Source organism: Raphanus sativus, unplaced genomic scaffold (genome assembly GCF_000801105.2).
Source record: "Raphanus sativus cultivar WK10039 unplaced genomic scaffold, ASM80110v3 Scaffold0454, whole genome shotgun sequence".
Lineage (NCBI taxonomy): Eukaryota > Viridiplantae > Streptophyta > Magnoliopsida > Brassicales > Brassicaceae > Raphanus > Raphanus sativus.
This window is the reverse complement of record NW_026615772.1, coordinates 15,887-39,268: the sequence shown is the minus strand read 5'-3', so window position 1 is coordinate 39,268 and position 23,382 is coordinate 15,887. Positions and strand designations below refer to the sequence as shown.

General features: G+C 33.6%; 3 protein-coding genes across 4 annotated transcripts; 2 read left to right on the top strand and 1 right to left on the bottom strand.

Moving 5' to 3' along the window:
* The first annotated feature begins 6 nt into the window (after window positions 1–6).
* LOC108829057 (U-box domain-containing protein 41) lies at window positions 7–1,317 on the top strand. Its single transcript, XM_056996969.1, has one exon. The coding sequence runs from the start codon at window positions 87–89 to the stop codon at window positions 1,134–1,136; it is 1,050 nt and encodes a 349-aa protein (XP_056852949.1). The 5' UTR covers window positions 7–86; the 3' UTR covers window positions 1,137–1,317.
* A 3,536-nt stretch (window positions 1,318–4,853) lies between these two features.
* Window positions 4,854–9,626, top strand: LOC130502225 (ATPase 11, plasma membrane-type). Of its 2 annotated transcripts, XM_056996972.1 has the most exons (19): window positions 4,855–4,989; window positions 5,092–5,158; window positions 5,256–5,375; window positions 5,534–5,632; window positions 5,721–5,858; window positions 5,938–6,072; window positions 6,148–6,327; window positions 6,415–6,741; window positions 6,805–7,047; window positions 7,130–7,379; window positions 7,441–7,605; window positions 7,683–7,921; window positions 8,000–8,032; window positions 8,111–8,192; window positions 8,293–8,453; window positions 8,532–8,717; window positions 8,800–8,982; window positions 9,053–9,231; window positions 9,307–9,626. In XM_056996972.1, the coding sequence occupies exons 2-19, from the start codon at window positions 5,105–5,107 to the stop codon at window positions 9,401–9,403; spliced, it is 2,871 nt and encodes a 956-aa protein (XP_056852952.1). In that variant the 5' UTR covers window positions 4,855–4,989; window positions 5,092–5,104; the 3' UTR covers window positions 9,404–9,626. The 2 variants fall into 2 exon arrangements, with proteins under 2 accessions (XP_056852951.1, XP_056852952.1); XM_056996971.1 differs by having other exon boundaries at window positions 4,854–4,989; window positions 8,000–8,192.
* On the bottom strand, window positions 9,594–12,437 carry LOC130502226 (protein NRT1/ PTR FAMILY 2.11). The gene is made up of 4 exons (XM_056996973.1): window positions 12,184–12,437; window positions 11,443–11,660; window positions 10,801–11,354; window positions 9,594–10,701 (listed from the first exon to the last, which is right to left on the bottom strand). The coding sequence occupies exons 1-4, from the start codon at window positions 12,338–12,340 to the stop codon at window positions 9,792–9,794; spliced, it is 1,839 nt and encodes a 612-aa protein (XP_056852953.1). The 5' UTR covers window positions 12,341–12,437; the 3' UTR covers window positions 9,594–9,791.
* Window positions 12,438–23,382: the final 10,945 nt, after the last annotated feature.

Sequence of the window (23,382 nt, the reverse complement as noted above, 5' to 3'; positions counted from 1 at the left end):
CAATAACGTCCTCCCCGACAACAACATCATCAGTTGAATCTGTTACGATCCGACAAAGCCCGTATTTTCCGACAAGAGCCGTTACAATGTTTTCTTCCTCCTCAACTACTTCTTCCTCTTCAGAAATTTACGCTGGATCTTTCTCTTTCTCCGATCACTCCTCGTCGTCGTCGCCGGCGATGTCGCCGGAGGAGGAAGAGATCTACAGCAAGCTCCGAGCCGCCGACATTTTCGACCACGAGCAAGGCCTGATCCTCCTCAGGAAGATGACGAGATCCAGCGAGGATCTCCGCGTCTCTCTCTGCACCGACAGGATCCTCTCTTTCCTCCGTCAGCTCCTCGTCTCCCGGTACAACCTCGTCCAGACCAACGCCGCGGCGTCTCTGGTCAACCTCTCGCTCGAGAAGCGGAACAAGGTGAGGATCGTGAGGTCAGGGTTCGTGCCTCTGTTGATCGACGTGTTGAAATCCGGAACCGCGGAGGCGCAGGAGCATGTTGCTGGAGCTTTGTTTAGTTTAGCGCTGGAGGATGAGAACAAGATGGTGATTGGCGTGCTAGGAGCTGTGGAGCCGCTTCTCCACGCGCTTCGGTCTTCGGAGAGTGAGAGAGCGAAGGGAGACGCGGCGCTTGCGTTGTATCATTTGTCGTTGATTCCGAGTAATAGGACGAGGCTGGTTAGAGCGGGGGCGGTGGCGACTCTGCTGTCGATGGTTAGGTCAGGGGAGTCTACGAGCCGGATTTTATTAGTTCTGTGCAACATCGCGGCTTGTCCTGACGGGAAAAGCGCGATGTTGGAAGGAAACGCGGTGGGGATTCTTGTGGGGAAGCTTAGGGAAGGAGGAGGGGGAGAGGATGAGGCGGCGCGTGAGAATTGCGTGGCGGTTTTGTTGACGCTTTGTCAGGGGAATTTGAGGTTTAGGGGGTTGGCGAGTGAGGCGGGGGCTGAGGAGGTGTTGAAGGAGGTGGAGGAGAATGGGAATGGGCGTGTGAAGGAGAAGGCGGGGAAGATTCTGCAGGCGATGAGAGGAGGAGGAGAAAGTGAGTACGGGGAGAACGCGGAGGCGCGTGAGTGGAACCGTATGATTGAAGCTACTGGTCTGAGTCGGACTCAGTTTGCTTGTACTTCTCAGTTCTAGGTGTTTTTTTTCTTCTTTTTGATTTTCTTTTTACCATTTTTGGTAAAATGTTGTTATATTTTCTTTTTTTTTTGTTCGATAAAATGGGTGTATATTATTATTAATCCGAGTGAATTGTAATATGTGATTATTGTGTTTGTAATATCAAATGACAAAAATGAAATGTCCATTTGTTTGTAAAGAGACGTCTAATGATTTTTTCTTTCTTTTTGCATTGTTTTTAATCATCTCCTATCCTCTCTTTACTTTTCTTTTTGTTTGGTTAGTGCTATGCTATCTTATTATTTCTTTTTTATTTCTCCTATTAGAATTGACACATTTCTCGTAAATTGATTTTGTAAAGTTGTGGACGAGAGAGCACACATTCAACCTTAGAGACAAGCAACGTGCGTGTGATGTGAAAATAATGCGATAGAAGTTTTATGTATTAAATCTCAAGTGGGATTTTTAGCTTTTGGTCAAAGGTCAGACAGTTCGTGCGAAGATGTCAGATGGCAGCAAACTCTGAATCATTCTACAAACATTCTGTGTATGGTACAATGAGGATCCAGTAAATAAATTTTAATTACCAATCCTGGTTTATTGTCAAATTATATATAGAAAAAGGGAAGGCCAAAGTATTGAACAAAATTATAGTTTAATTTAATGTTGAATAGAAATATCATTGAAGACTGAAAAACATTTCACATCTGTTAGTTGGCACAAGATACTTATTAGATCAAACATTAGCTTTATGTTTCTTGTTTGTTTCACTTGGAAATACACGATCGTAGGACAAGACTTTATGGCTGGGGCTTAAATTAATGTTATACATAAGCTAATTGATTCATTTAGTGTGACAATAAGAACACGGATGAATTATGGAAACTTGTTGACACATGATGCACATATGGATCATTGCAGTTTTTAGCATGCTTAATGATTTCTTGGTCCAGTCCTAATAACTATTTCTAATATAATTGTAATCCAAAATTCGATTAAATGGTGACCGATAATTCTATAGGGATAAAATCCAAATCAATTTACTAACATTTATTAATTGAAAGTGCATAAACACACGTCATAGATAAATACTAAAAGTTGGAGATCCTTTATAGGAACGAAGTTGTCACATTTATTTTACTTAAGAAATCATATACAGTAGTTGCTGCTATTTACATTTAGTCAAATTATACAGAAAACGATTGTTTTATTAATGGTGATAGTAAATTGACTTATATTCTTGTCAAATTTCACTTAAAGGTCGTTTACTTTGCAACTCCATGTCGTTTAAACAGTTTACACTTATTATATTATTGCGACTATGAATCAATTCAAGGTATAGATGAAGCATGCAAGGTACATGTGCAAACGAGACGGATTTAGTATTGTTTGCAATTTCCATGGCTGTCATCTTCCCATTCAAACCGCATTTGTGATCATCTCTCTGGTATGGAGGAACGGAACCACATTCTAGATTTCTAGTTTTGGTTTGCTCTTCAAACTAGAGTATACAGATGCTAGAAGAAAGATAACCACATCAACTATGTATTACTTTTCATAGATATTTTAACTACTGAATTTGAGTTGATTAAGAACCACAGACAGTATAAGCTCAGAGATCTTCTTACTGGTAAAAGAAGTAGAGAATGACTAGTTACTGGACATGTCAAGCTTCCTGATCTGTTCCTTGATTTGCTCGGGAGGATCCTTCTTCAAAATCCCCCACGTCTCTCACCTTTCTTGTTCTGATTAAAGAAGCAACCCTTAACCTTTGTATGAATGTATCCACTTGAACTAGTGTTTAAATTCCCCCATAACATACAATGAAGAATCAAGAAAAGAGTAGTATATGAATCTAATAAAGAAAAAAAAAATCAAAAGGGAACCTGAATCAAATTTGAATATGATAACTCACACGTTTGATTTCTCTCTCGATCTAACTATCTATCGATCTAACTATGGGCTTTTAACTGTAAAATGGCTCATTATTGATTTAGATTTGCGTTATTGATAAACATGCTAACAACAAAATAATCCCTAAATGTGGTTGGGCCTTCTTTGTTGGCCTTAAAGGTGATTACAAACCTGAAATCCATCATTTGACCCCCAAAATAAGTTATGCTGAAAGTTTTTGATAGTAAAACAGGCTACTAGTGGGCTTTTATCGATACAAAGCCCATTATGATTTTAAATTGTCGTCATTGATAAACAGGCTAACAACAAAAAGAATAAAGAGAGAAAGACTCCTAAATATGGTTGGGCCTTCTTTTGTTGCCTTTCAATGTGATTATAAACCTGAAGTCCATTATTTGACCCAAAATAAGTAATGACGAGAGTTTATGTTTCTTAAAAATTTAAACAAAGTACCATATATTAGAGAATTTTGTAAACAAGAAATATTGTGCAAAATATTTATATGAATTATTAATCCACTAAAGTTGAAAAAAAAACAAATTATAAAAAGTGGAAACAAAAGAGGAAGGAAAGAAAGGAGGAGTAAAGAGAGAAGAAATCATCAGTGTGGAAAATACTACTACCTCTTTACGGACAGGTACCGTACGGAATTCAATTGGTGGTACCTTTTTACAAAAATAAGATAAGATAAAAAGACCTTTTTATTAATTGAAAAGAATAAAACACACAACAAAGGTCGCTTCACGTGGGTTGTGTTTTTTGTTTTCTGGCTTGTGTGTGGTAAACTGTGAACTGTTTCTTTCCCTTGACACGTGTCGCTTTACGATGCTGACATCATATGGCTACCATTTTTTATGCACATGGGACATAGCTGTTTCTCGGCCCATTCGCATTTATTCACCCATCTAGTATTATTATTTATTGTAATGATTTTTTTTACCAATGGTCATTTTCAAGGCCTGCAGTTTACAAAGAAGCTTTACTCTTAAAAGGTTGTAACTCTTTTAAATGGCAACTAATTCTCACCAAATATGGACTTTGATTTAACGTTTTATCTTTTACATTGTCTTTTTGTAATGATCTTCTTAAGTGTGTTAGTTGGGAGAAAACTACTTCGATTAAATGTATTTGTATATGAATTCGAATCACAAGAAACATGCTTTGGTTTCGTGTACGTTACTTGTTTTTTGACCTATTTGCATGAAAGTTGGAGGCTTAAACAAATGAAACATCTAGCATAATAATGGTGTTTTGTTCTATGATAAAAAATAATAATGGAGTTTTGGTTTTACTGTGTTCTTTTTTTGTCTAAATGTTAATTTTCACTGGATCTTTTTGTATTCAAGTACATAAATATAAAGAAAGCATTATTTAATTTCTATGAATCTGCCAAACATACTAGTAGCCAATATTTGCAGAGGCATGACGTTTAAAATATTTTTAAAACTGATTTTTTATTCTTAAAAAAATCGTACTTGTAACCAATAATCTAGCAGCTACACACCATAGCACTTAATAATTACAGCTATATAGTTTTAGCTGTGAAGACCGCAATTACAGCTATTCCAAATGATAAATCATATTTACTGCATTTCAAATAAAACCATTTCCTGCATAGAAAATAAATAAGTTTGTGAGACTTAATCATAATTATCGAGAAGGACTTAATAGTTAATTAGTTTATTACCCATTGTGGTTAAAAAAGATTTTGACGTAAAGGAGAAAAACTGTTGAAAATGGCAAGGTTTTAAATTAATTAATTAGGGAAAAAAAAAGAAAGGATATTACAGTGGGGGCAGAGTGTGTGTGTGTGTTAGCTTCCCATATTGCCACTAACCTTTAGCGGTTTCCTCATCTTCTTCTACTCTTCTTTCATTTCTTGTTTCTCTCAAACCCCAAGAAAAACAAACAATTAAGTTTCAAAAAAAAAAAAAAAAAGAAAAACAAACAATTACAGGTCTCTCTCTCTACACTTCCAACCCTTTTTTTTCTTGGTACTGAAGTTTTCTTGGTAGTGTTTGCTTCTTCTAAATAATTTTTCTGTTTTCTTTTCTTGAAGCAAGGAGAGGAATATGGGAGACAAGGAAGAGGTCCTTGAGGCTGTTCTGAAAGAAACTGTGGATCTGGTAACAGATCTACTCTTTGTTCTGTTTCTTTAATGTTTAAATTTTCTCTGGAGAGAAAGAGTCTTAAAGGTTTATTTTTTATTTTTCGGCTTTGAAGGAAAATGTGCCTATTGAAGAAGTTTTTGAGAGTCTGAGATGTAGCAGAGAAGGTCTCACTACAGCAGCTGCTGATGAGAGGCTTGCCCTCTTTGGTCACAACAAGCTAGAAGAGAAAAAGGTTAAGCTTTAATTATGTGTCTTTGTGAATTTGAGAAAAAAAGGGTGTAACTTTGGATTCTATGTGTTCTGTTCTTGAATATTCCATGACTTAAAAACTACAAAAGATTTTATTTTTCTATGTCTTCAAGGAGTAAAGTTTTATTTTTTCTTTTGCAGGAAAGCAAATTCTTCAAATTTCTAGGGTTCATGTGGAACCCTCTTTCATGGGTGATGGAAGCTGCTGCCATCATGGCCATTGCTCTTGCTAATGGAGGAGTGAGCAATTTCTTTAGACCCTCTTTTACATGTTTTCACCTTTTTAAAGTTGTAACTCTTTTATTAAAGTTATCTTATTTTTCTTCAGGGGAAGCCTCCTGATTGGCAAGACTTTGTTGGTATCATAACTCTGCTTGTGATAAACTCCACCATCAGTTTCATTGAGGAGAACAACGCTGGGAATGCTGCTGCTGCTCTCATGGCACGTCTTGCTCCCAAAGCAAAGGTTGGTTTGATCTTCTTGTGCTACTACTTGTTTTCAACCACAGTGTCTTTAAGCATGTCTTGTCACAACCTTTGTGAAGGTACTGAGAGATGGAAGGTGGGGTGAGCAGGATGCTGCAATCCTTGTTCCTGGAGACATTATCAGCATCAAGCTTGGGGACATTGTACCTGCTGATGCTCGCCTTCTCGAGGGTGACCCTCTTAAGATTGATCAGGTTTGAACTTGATGATACACTTCATCTTATGGTGCACAAACATTCAGTTACTAAAAGCTTTTGTTGTTTTTGTAGTCTTCTCTTACTGGTGAATCTCTCCCAGTAACCAAAGGTCCAGGGGATGGTGTGTACTCAGGCTCCACTTGCAAACAAGGAGAGCTTGAAGCAGTTGTGATTGCAACTGGAGTCCACACCTTCTTTGGCAAAGCTGCTCATCTTGTTGATACAACCAACCAAGTTGGCCATTTTCAACAGGCAAGTATTATTATTATTATTATATTTATAGTGTATGGTTTGGTTCAGAGTATACTAATAATATACTTTTTGTTTTCTCTTGTTCAGGTCTTAACTGCCATTGGGAACTTCTGCATCTGCTCTATAGCAGTGGGGATGTTAATTGAGATTGTTGTAATGTATCCAATTCAACACCGAGCATATCGCCCTGGGATTGATAACCTTCTTGTCCTTCTCATTGGTGGTATCCCGATTGCCATGCCTACGGTTCTGTCTGTGACCATGGCTATTGGCTCTCATAGACTATCTCAGCAGGGAGCTATAACCAAGAGGATGACAGCTATTGAGGAAATGGCTGGCATGGATGTGCTTTGCAGTGACAAGACCGGAACATTAACATTAAATAGACTCACTGTGGACAAGAATCTCATAGAGGTATTGTGTAGGCTTGTTCAGATTAACATGACATTTTGTCTGAATGAGCTTTTGTATATATAGGTTTTCACAAAGGGAGTGGATGCGGATACTGTTGTCCTAATGGCAGCTCAAGCCTCCAGACTTGAAAACCAAGATGCCATAGATGCTGCTATTGTTGGGATGCTTGCTGACCCTAGAGAGGCAAGAGCTGGTGTTAGAGAGGTTCACTTTCTTCCGTTCAACCCCACTGATAAGAGGACTGCTCTGACGTATATTGACAGTGATGGTAAAATGCATAGGGTCAGCAAAGGTGCACCTGAGCAAGTAAGCTTAACGGTTATACCTTTTTTATTGCCTTCTTTCTTAAACAGTAAGCTCACTATGTTGCTGCCAATGATGTTTTCAGATCCTAAGTCTAGCGCACAATAAGTCAGAGATTGAGAGAAGAGTTCATGCTGTTATAGACAAGTTTGCTGAAAGGGGTTTGAGATCTCTTGCCGTGGCATACCAGGAAGTTCCTGAAGGGAGCAAGGAAAGTGCTGGAGGCCCTTGGCAATTTGTGGGTCTCATGCCTCTCTTTGACCCACCTAGGCATGACAGTGCTGAGACTATTAGAAGGGCTTTAAATCTTGGAGTGAATGTCAAAATGATCACAGGTGAATACTTAGTTTCTACTCATAAATCTTGTCATTGCTAAAGCCTTGTGAGACTCTGCAGGTGATCAGTTAGCTATAGGAAAGGAGACAGGACGGCGTTTAGGGATGGGGACAAACATGTACCCTTCATCTGCTTTGCTTGGACAGAACAAGGATGAGTCTATAGGTGCTTTACCTGTAGATGATCTCATAGAAAAAGCTGATGGCTTCGCTGGCGTCTTCCCTGGTAAAAACTTTGTTTGCTTTTGTCCACAGCATAGTTCAACTCACAATTTGAACCAATAATTTTCACTGAAACTGCAGAGCATAAGTATGAGATAGTGAAGAGATTGCAAGCAAGGAAGCATATATGTGGAATGACTGGTGATGGAGTAAACGATGCACCTGCTCTTAAAAAAGCTGATATTGGCATTGCGGTTGCTGATGCAACTGATGCAGCTCGTAGTGCTTCGGACATTGTTTTGACTGAACCTGGTCTCAGTGTTATCATCAGCGCTGTCTTGACCAGCCGTGCTATCTTCCAGAGAATGAAAAACTATACCGTGAGTATTGATTGCCTTCTTCTCATTGGTTCCTTTGTTTGGTAAACCTATTAACTTGTGCTAGCTTCTTCTGGACAGATCTATGCTGTTTCCATCACAATCCGTATTGTTGTAAGTTACCATTTGTTTTTACTTTCTTTCTCATTACAACTTGATAATCATCATATATATGCTGCTTACTGGTTTCAGCTTGGCTTCATGCTGCTTGCTCTCATATGGAAGTTTGACTTCCCACCTTTCATGGTTCTTATCATAGCAATCCTTAACGATGGTTTGTTCATAACTTTTCTTTACATTCTTCAATCTAACTATCTCTAGGACTGTTGAAACTGTACCAAGACTTGCTGTATTGATGGCACTGACTCTTGTAGGAACTATAATGACAATATCAAAGGATAGGGTGAAACCTTCTCCTCTTCCAGATAGCTGGAAACTGTCTGAAATTTTTGCAACTGGCGTTGTGTTTGGGAGCTACATGGCAATGATGACAGTTATATTCTTCTGGGCTGCATATAAAACCGACTTCTTCCCTGTACAAAACCCTCTCTCTCTTTCTCTTCAGTAAACACAAACCTTCTCTTCAGTAACATCTCAAACTCTTTTGTTTCAGCGAACTTTCGGAGTGTCTACCCTTGAGAAAACAGCACATGATGATTTCAGGAAGCTTGCCTCAGCAATATACCTACAAGTCAGCATTATAAGTCAGGCGCTTATCTTTGTGACCAGGTCAAGGAGCTGGTCTTATGTGGAACGTCCTGGGTTGCTGCTTGTGATAGCCTTTATCCTTGCACAATTGGTCAGTGTTGTGTCAGAGTTTATAAAACTGATGTTCTATTTTTTTTTTTTTATTTGACCATTTTTTTTTCTTGCAAAAACAGGTGGCTACACTAATTGCAGTCTATGCAAATTGGAGCTTTGCTGCTATTGAAGGGATAGGGTGGGGATGGGCTGGAGTCATTTGGCTTTACAACATTGTGTTCTACATTCCTCTTGATATCATCAAGTTCTTGATTCGTTATGCACTTAGTGGCAGAGCTTGGGATCTTGTTATTGAACAGAGGGTAATGTATTATCAAACATTCTTGATTCCATTTGTGGACACATATGTGATCACATCTTTGTTCCATATAGATTGCATTCACAAGGAAGAAGGATTTTGGGAAAGAACAAAGGGAGTTACAATGGGCGCATGCACAGAGGACTCTGCATGGCCTTCAAGCACCAGATGCTAAGATGTTCCCAGAGCGAACCCATTTCAACGAGCTTTCTCAAATGGCTGAAGAAGCTAAGAGAAGAGCAGAGATCGCTAGGTAAAAGACATCTGTTCTCTTTTCTTACTGTGAAGTCTTGTCTTATTTCTCATTCTCTCTTACACTTTGATATAGGTTGAGGGAGCTTCACACACTCAAGGGTCACGTTGAATCTGTCGTGAGACTTAAAGGTCTTGACATTGAAACCATTCAGCAGTCCTACACAGTCTGATATAGAAGCCTTAGAGACTGTCTCAGTGTCCTTCAATAAAAGTTATATCTCTGGTTTGAAAACTTCAATACAAGTTATATTATGCATATAAGTATCGAATTCCTAAGTAGTGTTTTTGTTGTGTTTGCTTTTATTTTTAAGTTTGTTTTGTTGTGTGATGACAGAATGACCAGAAGTAGAAACACAATCCTTAAATGCAAAAAGACAAATTGTTATTGTGTAACACATTTATCATATCCTTTTTCTCCACAATGATAGAAAAAAAAGAGCTACAACAAGTATACGATTACTAGCTTAGCTTATTCAAAGAAAGTGCAAAAAAAGGGATTGAAGCTGACCAAAAACTAAGTGTAAAAGCTTCAAGAAGATGAGAAACCACATTGACCCACTAGACTTTGTTCTTGTCTTGTTGTTTGACCATATCACCATTGGTTTCATAAGTTGTCACTTCATCGTCACTTCCTTTGTACCTATACCATCTTGACATCACCAAGAAGTAAGCAAAATTAACCGCCAAGATTCCAGCGATCATGAAGTAAAACAAATCCAATCTTCCTTTGTTCAAATCTTCAGCCAACCAGTTACCACCGGCCGAGTTCTGCGTCGTCCTGTGAACCGTCGCAATCAAGAAGCTACCGAGGTAACTGGAAACTCCTCCTCCTACGTAAAAGATGGAGCCAGCGAAACTCCTCATGTTCTCAGGGAACTGCTTGTAGTAAAACTCCATCTGTCCAATGGCTCCAAATGCCTCGGCTATACCAGCCAGTGTGAGCTGCGGTATCAGCCACATTGCTGACATTGAGGAGATCTCTCCCTTCCGTGGCGCCATACCGAGTGTTGGTTTAGTCAAGGCGAAGTTTCTCCTCCTTTCCTCGACGAAGCCAGAGACTATCAAGCTCAAAAAGGCGAAGAAGATCCCGGTTCCAATCCTCTGCAAGAGCGTGATCCCGGTGTCTAGACCGGTGATTCTTCTTAAGGTAGGCACGAGGACGCGGTCGTAGATTATGATGAAAACAGTCATTCCTGTCATCAAGAAGACAACATAGGTTGCTGCGGGAACCACAAACCCTCCAGAGCCTAAGCTACGATCGCTCTGGAGGGCTTGGAAGACGGGATAAGTCATTTGTTGCGTGATGGTCAAGTAATAGATCGACGAAGCAAACCATATAGGAAGCACTCTCACAATGCACTTCACTTCTTCAACTTGTTGCATTGTAGATAGCTTCCATGGATCCACAGGCTTTCCATCAGCCTCCAACTTGTCTTCAGGAGCCAAGATGGCTGCCTTGTCAAGAAACCTGCCAAAAATAGAAAGCTTGCTTTCTAAGTAACCAAAAAAAAACAAAAGTGGAATGACTTTAAAGATAGACTAGTGTTTGGTCTGTGTGTCTTTTTACCTGAACTGGTCAGTGTACTTGAGCTTGGAGTTTGCGTACTTTGGTGGGTAGTAATTGTAAAGGTTAAGCCAAGGCTGCTTCACATGCTTTAACCCACGTTTCTTGATTGCAACCGTTATAACTTGAGCTATACTAGCCAATGGACTACCTGAGGCTTTGATCTTCACATACAACTTATCACCCGCAAAGAAGATCACGCAGGCCAAGAACATTAACACGACCGGGATGGTTAAACCGATGGTCCAACTGACGTTAGACTGGATGTAGACAACAAGTGTCAGAGACAAGATTTGCGCTAGCGTGAAGGTGAAGAAGTACCAGTTGAAGAAACTATCAATCCCTCTTTTCCCTGACTCGCTTTTTGGGTTAAACTGATCAGCACCGAAAGCAAGATTACACGGTCTAATCCCACCTGCTCCCACTACAAGAAAGGCTAGACCCATTAGTAGAAACGCTATCTGGCCACCACTTGGTCCTGTACATGTGAGGGCTGTTCCACATGGAGCTGGATGTAGTTGTGGCACTGCAGCAGTTAGTAGTATCACAAGTGATCCCTACAAAACAAGAATCAGATATTTTTTTAGGTTATAAACCAAGATTGCTTGTGGATGAAGAAAGAGTTACAGAGGATGGATCATTTACAAGAAAACATGCGATGACCGCGACGGTTAGTGTCTTGTAACGACCGAAGTAAGTGTCGCAGAGGAAAGCAGCAACGAAGGTTCCAAAGTTGATTGTGCCACTAAAGGCATTGATGATTGTTGCAGCTGTGATACTCTTCATGTTGAAGACAGCAGTTAAGTAAACAAGAAGGTTTGATAGTGTTCCAATGATCCCAAGTTTCTCAAATGTCTCGTTTCCTGGTATTTAACAACATGATCATTAAGACTTTGACCTTAGAATTGGTTTGGTTCTTGATCATTTATGTTCTGAAACATCTTCAAATTCAAGATCTCACTCTTTTTGTCTTAAATGACTGTTTGACTAAGTCAAAGCTTAAGACAACAACATAGATAATTAAACCAGTAATAAAATCAAACCAACAACTCATGAAACCAACAAAATATTGTTTGAAGAAACAGAGAAGAAAGTTATTTGACTGAAGAAACAGAGAAGAAAGTTATCAAAATTTCTAGAAATATAGGTTTTTTTTGTCATCCTAGTAATATAGTTTCTAAAATTATGAAAAATTAGTAATCATAGAAATTAATCTATTTATTTTGACCAAAAAAAAAAAGAAATTAATCTATTTATCATCAAAATTAGTATATTTAAAAAAATTAAAAATTAAACCAAGAACTCTTTGAGCAAGCAAGACTGATGTTAAATGATGATAATATGTTTTTTTTTTCAGAACTAGTGATAATAATATGTTAGCGTTACCAATGATGAAAGGCATGACTTTCCAGCCTCTGTAAACCACTTTTGTCTCCTGAACTTCTTCTTGAACAGAATCAACCGCCGTAACAGGGCCATTGTACACGGCGGAGGAAGGTTTTTGGTGATCCGTGGACTCGACTTCAAGAGGCTTTCTCTCCATATTACTATAACTAATACAGTAACAAGTTGTGCTTCCTTTATTTTGTATATGTTATTGTTGTCTCAAAGGCTAATGATGACTCATCTTTCTTCATCTTAGAGTTGTTTCTATTTATAGTGGTAAGAAGAAAGAGGATGGTGGATGTCGGAATCTAGACAAATTGGTAATTTGTGAATATGGCCGTGAAAGAGAGCTGTGTTAGTGATTATAATATTGGTTTTTTAAAAAAATGATTAAATCTTTTTTTTTTGGTAAAAATTATTAAATCTTTTTTACAGAATGAAAATGTAGATTCCATTACAAGTGCTGCGGCCCCATAATAAACACTCACTCTTTAATAACGTCACGTTCTTTTAAGCTCTCCGTCCATTTTCAGTCCATTTGTTTTCCATCATCCATTTTCGTATTTAATTTATTTTCTTGTCTTTTATTTTTATGCTTTTTTTTGTCAACAACATACATATTCTTATAAACTCTGATAATCAGCATGGAGGATCGACATCCACATAGACCAGTATGCTTTTTTATTTGTGTTCATTTAGTTTTAACAATTACATCATTATGAAAATTGATTGTTTTAGTTTCCTTCTTTATTTCGAATAATATAATGTTATATATATTTCAGTTAATCCTTAAAAGGCTGACGTAAATGAAACTGAATTCAAGTCGTAAAGGAATTATAACAAATAAGGTTGAAAATGTTGTCCATAAAAGGTTGAAAACAATTCTTAAATATTTTGTATATATATATGAAAACTTAAATCATGAAATAATAACACTTCCGGAATCATTTAGTTAAGCAATGTAAATATTATAACATCATTTAGAACTAATGAAAATATATAAAATAAATGATGATAAACAACATTTTTTTTTGTAGTGAGCTATTTCACCATTATATAGTAGTAATAACTATTAACTAACCCCAAACAAACATACAAATCTGTTCTTAATTTCTATTCAATAGCGGGAGAAAAAGTATAAGTTAATATTTATTAAAAAAATTCACTAGTTTTGGTTTTTTAACCCCATTTATTGGTTCTTATTTTTATTTTTGCTCAAATTTTTTATTGGTTCTGTTCACTGAAAAAGTCAAATTTTCTGTAATCCATTTGAGCATGGTTTTATCTGAGTTGAGTGACTTCCTGTTTTTTCATTAAATCGCAATGAAAATCCTAATTGTTTTTTTTCTCTAGTTTTGAATAAATCCATTAAAAGGCCAATTATCTACATTTTCCAGAAAATTGATGATAATTAAATTAGTATCCTGGGAGATGTTAGTAAAATTAATTAGACATGACACCAATAAGGATGGTCTCAATTTCCTCAACTTGAGCTTTCACATTCAACTTTACTTTTTTCCATTTTACCAATTTGGTCCACAACTAAAATCCTCAAGAATATGCTATCATATTTATTTTCCTATATTTGTCAAAGAGATGAAATTAACAAAAATTAAAAAGAACTTCTGACTAACTTCAAGTATTTTTGGCCTGTAAAATAATTTATAAACATTGCGTTGGTTTCATATAGCTAAACTAGATAACAAAATATGATCAAATAAAAACTTAATAATCTTCGGTTTATTTTCATTTAGTATCTTTTGGACCAAACAATATGTTGTGATTGTAAATTTGGAAAATTACTATAGTATTTGGCCTCATATTATTTTCATAATAGAATATTGAATTATAGATAAACGAAGCCATGATGCATTTGTAAAAAAAACAAAACATCCTGACATCTTAAATCAAGATCACTTAGATAATGTGTCTCTAAGTAGCTAAATCAATTAATCATGTCTGCAACATCATCGTTACCTAATTAAAAGATAATGCGAATAAGATTTGATAAAATGACGTCTAGAAAATGATTTTTCTATGTCCAATTCATTTTATTTTAAATCCTAATTTACATTAGATTTTTTATAGGTACAACTGAATTCTAGAATGTCCAAGTTTACGGTTAAACATAATTAATCCAACCAAGTCTGATATTCTGTTTCTTTGGTCGCCTGTAAACTAATAGACAAAAATGTTTTAAAATTAAAATAAAGATGGTCATATCATTGGATCGGTTTTTGCAGTTTTCTTTTTACTATATACTAAATGTATTTTTATTTTTATTTCTGATAAAAGAAGGTTGTTTCCAGCAAAGGAAATAAAACCATGATTGACTCGGCAAAATGGTCATGTCAACTCTAGTACTAATAATTTTTTTGTTCCGTATACATGTAGTATTTGAAGTCAACTAGGTAGTTAATAAATACAAACATTTACTCCTTCCATTTCATAATGATCTATGTTTTAAAAAATAATTTTAATTTACATTTTCAACGTGTGTAGTAATATCAAATCATAAATTTCAAAAACATTAATTATGTTTACTGAATTTTGATTGATAAAAAACATAAGAAATAGCTAAACACAGAAAATAATGTATTTATTGTCAAAATTTTCCGTATTTTTATAAAAAATGTGATTTTTTTTTGAAACAGAGGTAGAAATATTCCAAAAATGTTCCAACAAAAAAAAGAATAAAATTTCTACCTCAAAAAAAAAAAAAAAAATAACTACCTGAAATGAATACATTATTTTAAGAGAATCTCGTACAAGATTCTCTTAAAATAATGTACTCCCTTTGTTTCAATTTACTTGTCATTCTAGGTTCATGCATACAGATTAAAAAAAAATTAATTTTATATATTTTCAAAATAAAAATATCATTACTCATACACTTAACCATATTTCAACCAATAGAAAAATAAACAGAAGAATCTTATTAATAAATTATGTATTGAAATCATAAAATGACACTTATTTTGAAATAAAAAAAATTTCTACAATGACAATTAATCTGAAACAAATGGGAGTATTCAATTCATAGGCTGTCTAGGGAGTATATTGTTTACTCTGAAATTTGGCACTAATGAGTCAATGCTACTGCTACAATATTGAATCTGTTTCTTAAATAAAACCATAGTAAAACATAAATTATTTGATGAAAGCTAACACGGGGGACGTTGTTTGGTTTTCTTGAATTCACCAGCTAACACGGGTTAAACATTTAAATCGTTTTTTTCATGACACATACGGTATTATATTAGATTGTATAACAAGCAAAGGACATAAGTGGTGAACAAAAAAAGCAAAGAACGTAAGTATTAAAATTAAATAAACGAAGACAATGGCTTCGGCACTGACGCGGTTACAATAATCTAGAGTGAGACCAAAATTGTACAAGCATACAAGAGTCAACCTTCATGCTCATTACATACATATAACTGCCCAGACCTTTTTCGTATAGGGCCATTTCACGTGGTCAATGATGAAAAGTGCGTGTGAAACATTATCCTTCTGTATTATATATGATATTATGTGGTGTGTCAGATAAAATTATCTATCTTTTGTATTTCTTGATTTGAATGATCTCAATCTGTAAATGAAGGGGATCGCAACGAAAACCAGTACACCCTAGTGACAAGTGACAACTAGTTTTTAGGCTAATAATTGAATATCAAAAGTCAAAGAATTTATAAAGTGAAAACACAATCTATTAAGTTTTGTATACGGTTAAAAAAAAGTTCTCAAAAAAAAGTTTTTTTATACAGTTGAATTTTCGTACTTATACATCATCTCTGCAGTAAGTGGCAAATATATATTTCTTTAGTATACAGTATCTGTATATAGTGTTCCAGTAAACTACGATCATTTGTTTCGAATGCACAGTTGTCTATAGATTCGTGTTTTTATAATGTTAAGTTTAAATTATATAAGTTACAAAACAAGCATCTGAACCCCAAAAAATCTTCACAAACACTCAAATATTTTGTATAAATAAAGTATGATTTTACAGAGTTCTACTGTGACTGCAAAGGGTTTTCTTGTTTGAACGGCGGCTCACACATGTGCCTGATTTAAAATTATGGAATGATGAAGTGGCTATGGTATATTTTTCAACCCTTCTTGTAGAAGAACAAGAATACAAATCTACTCCATCCGTTCATGAAAATATGATTTTCTAGACAATTCACATATTAAAAAAATCAATATTTTCAATTAAATTTTTTATTTATATTTATTATACATTTTCTAATAACTATGAATCAATAATATTTAATCAATTCAATTGTTTTCAATTAATGTATCTTAAAAGTATTTAAAAATACTTTAAAATATAGAAAATCTATTATTATGGAACAAAACTAAAGTGTAAAATAGAGTGAGTTAGAGTATTTTTACTACATAGCACTTTACTCCATTTTAAAAGAAAAATTGAGTTTTATATTTGGAGATACTTTTAATTTTAAATACTGTTTTACATTGTAAATGTACCGATGTTATTATTTGTTGTCCCCTTTTGACTATATAATCATGTTTTTTTTTGTAAAACTTTACAATATTGTTGCGTTGGTTGGATAGAAGTCTATCTATTAAAATTTATTAAGGTTTTTTTCTAAAAATAAGTTTTCAGAACCCTCATGTATATATTTATTTTTGTTTTTAATTATCTATTTGAATCTAATATTCTAAGGTTTACTTAAATAATAATTTTGATATACTGACCTTCCAAAATTAAATAAAAATTTTACTTGGTTTTTTCAATGATCTAATATTATAGTAGTAAATTAGATAGTTTGAAAATAAAGTTAACGAAATTAATAGAATTAAAGAATTAATGCAAATTGTGTTACAACTAAAGAGCAATTTTTATATAATCTAATTGAATTTACTGTATATGTATATATAGATCAGTTCAATAAGGCATCCAAACCTACCCCAGCGAGGAAAAAGATATAAAATTATGATCGTGGCAATGGAAAAGGCAAGAAACTGGTGTCAGCTTTTTGTAATGCACACACCAAAGATCCGATCAGTAATGTTTTAGGTGTGATTTATAATGCTAGCTTTTGATATTTTCGGTCGGTTGGTGTTCTTGTCCGATGATGTTCTTGCCAAAATTTTAGTACAATATGACATATCTGATACCCCCCAACCCCAATGATATATTGCTTCTTTTTCTTTCTGATTTTGTGTGTATAACAATGCAACATCCCTTTAAAATATAGAACATGATTATGTGAAAAAGTTGATATTGATTCAACTAAATCATCAGCCAATATTATTTTGGGAAAAAATATGAGTCTTACCGAAGCTGGTGGTACAAATTTATGATTGTCAAAACAATATATATTATCTAAGTATGCGCAACTAATTAAATCACATTTTATTTACATTAGCTAAACTAGTATGATTTGTGAAAAGGTTCAGTGACTTGTGTTTTAGTCAATTTCGCCATCTATATTGTTTCCACCTGCCGTTTAAAACATCACTAGTTCACTATACCTTTCACCACAAACAAGATGGGAATCAATTTTTCGGGATTTTCATATTAATAAATTATAGTATTCCTAAATGCTATAGAAAACGCACTACACATTCTACCGCAAGAAAACTTAAATCAACCAAATAACACTAACATGATATAAGACCAAGTAGAATAATAATGTAGTATAAATGTATAGTATCACGTGAATCACATTGTAAGTGCAGTAAAAGGGCATTAGGTTTAGATGAGGATGCATTTAGCCCATTTAAGTTTATTTTGGAGTTGATTATGTCGACGAGTACGTCAACCAGTGTATCAGATTATAAGTGGGAGCAGTTTAAGAAACCAGAAAGTGGGAGGAAGAAGATCTCAATGCGCTTTAGCAATACAAATGGTATGGGAGAGAAGAAGTGCGAGTCGTTTTCACCAATCCACTAAAAGTTAAGTCAAAATATTCAAAAAGCGAGTGCGATTACGTTCATCCAACGGCCAACGCGTTTACATTTCCTTTTTCACCTTTCTCTTAATTTTCTCCATATTATTGGTGGAACATTTTTTTTTTGTTTGACAGTTTGATTATTGCTTGAAATTATCCTCTTATTATTAATCAAGAAGCATTTTAAAAAAATAACATTTAAAGAGTAAACTAATTTCAATGTTACCATTATGCATATGTGTCATCCTCACAATCCTTCTCGGCCATCATTTACAATTATCCTTAATTTACTAGGGTTATTACATATAATGTCATTGGTACTATTATGTTTGTTACATGCTCTTCTTTATATTTATACTAGGGTAAGATGACACATGCATTGCTTCTGTTCGACATGCATAATACGTTAGGAGATTATATTCGACATAAATGTATAGTGAAATTCTCCTCCGCTTAAAACGTATATACATAACTTATACATTCATTCTTTTATATATTATTTTATATATTATATGTAAGAAATGCATATATGTATACATTTACATTTACATATACATTTTTTATATATTCTTTTACTTATACATTCTTTTATATATGTATGCAATATGCAGTATGTAATATGTAAAAAAGTGAATATGTATACATTTATTTATACATTCTTTTATATATTCTTTTACTTATATATTTTTTTTTATTTCATATTCTTTTTTTCAACATCACGAATATAGGAAACATATAATATTATTGCATGTTTTAGAATATAGGAAGCATATAAAATTATGAACCAAATTTATAGTAATTTGACGATGATTGTTCTTATTTGGCTCAAAATTATAGAAATTAGTTACCTTCGGTGTGTAACGGTTTAGGAGGAAATACACATGATCAGTTCCAATCTTTGAATCAAATCCACTATACCATCGCCAAACAGTGAGTAAATTTGGGAGGTTGATTTGAAAAAATTGATTATTTGTATTATGACAACATATTATTTATAGAAGTAAGTACCCACGTTTCGTAACCATTACTTACCATATAAATTCGTATTATAATTAATTGTACATTAAAATATAAATATTATAATTTTATTATATTATTGATTATAATATTTGACTTTCAAACACTATACTCACGTTTTACTTTGCCGCGATTTGGTTCAAAAGTTAACATAAGAACCGTAAATGATCATAAGTTCATAACCAACATAAAAACAGTCAAATATTATAATCACTATCTATAAAATTCAAAAAATAGTCGTTACATATAGAAAGATTGGTTAGGTAAGGTACACACGAACACATTAATTGTTTCATATTTGGTAAATATTAGCAGATTCAAAACTATTATTATGAACACTTCGAAAATCAAGGCGCAGGTCTTCACATTTAGCAAGGTGATCTCGATATCGACTTTGATATGCTATAAATAACCGGGAAGGCACATGAATATATTCATACACAACTGGCATATAGTGTATGTTTTAGAAATTTATATAGACCTTTAATATTATGCTCTTATACATTGTCCACGTTCATATTATGTGCCAATGTTTGACATGCATAAAAACGATTTTTTTTTTATATATTATACTAACGATGTATATAATCCTATGTAAAATATTGTATGTAAAATATCAAAAAATCACCGGAGAGGCATAGATGTATACATGACTTATACACTCTTTTTTATATTACACGAACGACATATATAATAGCTTATAAAACATACATCAAACAATGGCATTGTACGTTTAATTTTATTTTCTTATAGTTTTAACTTTAGTAATTGTAACATTTTGGCCATATATTCATAATTTTCCTTCAAATCAGTATTATCTATGTTTTAGAATATATTATCGTATACAAAATTAGGAAAAAAATTTATATAAATTTGAAGATGATTGAAATTATTTAGATAAATCAGACACTGGGCGAAGGTAATTAACTAATTTCGAACCAAATTATGCATATATGGCAGAAACTGAGTTAATGGTCAATCACTTAATAAATTTAGGAGGTTAACACAATTGTTTTCAAAATTATGTCAACATATTATTTCTAAAATAAAAAAATCATGGTCATTCTAATTTTGTAACCATTACTTACCATATAATTTTGTATTATTATTAATTGTATTTGACCGTGATATTTATTTCTTTATTAAATCATGAGAAGATGATATACAAAATTATGAACTGGCTGAATATGTGAAACGTTAAATAATGTTCATTATTACTTTTTTATATATTCAAACTATGAAAATGTTTTTGTTTCGTAATATTCATGGTTTCCAAAATTATGTTTTTATGCAATCGCTATTATAGAATTATAATCGTCTATAATTATTGCTAATTAGTATCCTAACTAGAATGTACTTTCCAAAAATATACAATAGAAACCACAATCAATCACGCAATATTTCTAACCACTACGCTGTCATAATAATTATATTGTATGGAACAGTAAGAATGATTTTAGTTCAGTTACGGTTTTCAATTCGGTTCAGTTTGGTAGGATTTAAACAAATAATAATTTGGTTTTCTTTCGGTTTTGATTTTCAAAAAAATGAAAAATCGATAAGGACCTAAAATAACCAGAAAACCGAACTGAAATTAACTGAAAAACCAAAAATATCTGAATCTAACCAAAATAACCAAAAATATCCGAATTTTAAAGAAAATTATTCTGAAATTGGCTGAAAACCAATTATATCAGTTATTTTCTGGTATAAAATTGAAAACCGAAAATAACCGAAAACTAAACTGAAATTCAGTTTGGTTAATTTTGAAATTAATTTTTCAAAATTTTGGTTAACCGAAAACCAATGGTTAGGTTTGGTTTTGGAAAACCGAAATCGCAGGACTACTACACATTGTAATATTAATGTTGACTATATTTTTATGTAATCATTTTCATCCCGCACAAAGTGCGGATCATATCCTAGTATACTACTATAGATGTGTCCGTAGGCTAACATTAAATGTATTGTACAATGTATATACGTGTTTAATATGTCGTTTACGGTTTTCTTAAGAAGTTAAGATGACAAGTTGGAAAGTTAATGAGTGGAAATAAACGTAAAGAATAGGTTTATTTGTTGCAAAAAAGTAGAACCTTCTACATGTGCTTCTCTGCAACTTTTTACAATAAAGACTCAATTTGACTGTTTCAATGTGGGTTTCTACAGTCGTCTTAGAGCTCCTTTTCTATTTATATATTTTCAAATTTTGCCAAAAAAATAAATGTTCATATTATGTTCATATTACACATAAATGGTATGGCAACCGAAAGTGTATACCAAGTACAAATACCCATCAGTCAGAGACCTCTAGCATCAAAATTCATAAATATTATTGATTTAATTTTACCAAAAGAAAGATAATAGGTCAAATAAAATTTTGGGAATATATGCTTAAAGCAAAGTTGTATTTCTAATATGCAGTTTGAAATACAATGGTTAGTAATGTCTATTTTATGGTTGAAACGGAGCATAAGCACGACGTTATCTAGTATGTTAGGCATAATCGGCACGACCTAATGTAAAGTCTCGAACCTTTGAATTATTAAATACGTGTACTTCTAAAACACAATTAAAAAAATACGTTGTTAGTTAGGCCCCATGATATGACTCGGTATAATCGGGTCAAAAAGACTCCAAAATATACTGGTTCTTAAATATCTCCTAGAGAATTTCTTGATAACAAAGTTGGCGTGTAGAGATAGTGCTGACAGATAGAGTAGATTGGTCCATATCTTGCTTGATACTCTTGTATATGAAATAATTGCCACTAAAGATATATACGACCAGACTTACAAATGATGAGTAGTGAGTGGAAGTTCGACTTGTATAAATTTGAAAATTCGAAACAAATATTAAAACTGTAAATATCCATCTTAAATTGCATGTTGATAAGGTTCTTATCTTTTATGATATTTAAATCTTAGCTATGCTCATTATAATCTCAATCGCCGCATATTCAAGCGATAAGAGTTTTATTAGATCAATGACTTGTATACGGTTGTATCTGATCATCCGTTTGAAAATTCTTGAATTATTATATTATTAGATCATTATCATTATTGCTATTAGTAAGTGCCCTGGTTTAGTGATAAAATTAACAATACCAAACGAACATGTTCTTGATTCTTACAGTGATGGTTGATTTATGTTTACTTTTTTATGGAATCACTTCACCTTTCACTTTTAATGGTTTAAGTATCATGAATTCTTTTTGACAGCCGAAAAGCTAGTTCTAATAGTTTCATTTTCCTAATGTTCTGATGCTTGCTCTAATATTGCCTCTCTGAATAATCAAGACCACATAAAATGTAATCACTTTTCACTGATCTTTTTGTTTTCTGTAAAAGTGAATCCACATGTCGGGTTATAATTAATTAATTAATTAATAATTATTGTGTTGTATAGTGCATACTCCATTAAAACTGGTCCAAAAACTCTATGCTTCGCTGCCGTCCTTGGTCCAGTTTGATGAAGAACAAATTCTTAAACAACTATAATTATCAATCAAATCGATTACGCAAAAGTAAAACTTGTTTAAATCACAGAGGAATCAATATATTTATTTAAGTAATGCGTGTAACTTTCACGTGCAAGCACTTCCAGAGGTTCAAAATGAAATGGAACAATGCTATTTAGGTTTCTTAACTCGTTTTTTCTACTTTCGTTTCGTTATTCTATAGCTTTATGTTTGTTCCAATTAAAAATGTGGTCGTTGCTTTGTCAACAAAAATGTGGTCTTTTCAAATATCACGAAATTGATATGTTTTAACATATCTCGTACTGTGTGACGAAAAGGAACATACATAACTTGTACTTGTTATAATAAAGTCCGATGTGTTTTTTTTTCTTTTTCTGAAACACTTTTTCTTTGAAACACTAAAGTCCGATGTGTTGTTCTTCAACTTTGAATATGGGCCACTATTAGTTAATATGTATAACAAATAAAATATAGTGTGTAATTGTAATTTATCCATACGAGTCAACTAGAAAACTACGTGACTAATTGAATTATAGTGTACATAATCAAAAATTTAGACGAAAATATGCGATCTCCAAAACATATTAGTAATAGGTTGAAATGTTTTGATGTTATGACATCAACTATATATGGTTTTAAGTAAAGTTCTGACCCTATGTGTATTTCAATCACATATGTTGATATGTTTGCTGTTTTTGTCTGAAGACCAACATCAACTATATATGGTTTTAAGTAAAGTTCTGACCCTATGTGTATTTCAATCACATATGTTGATATGTT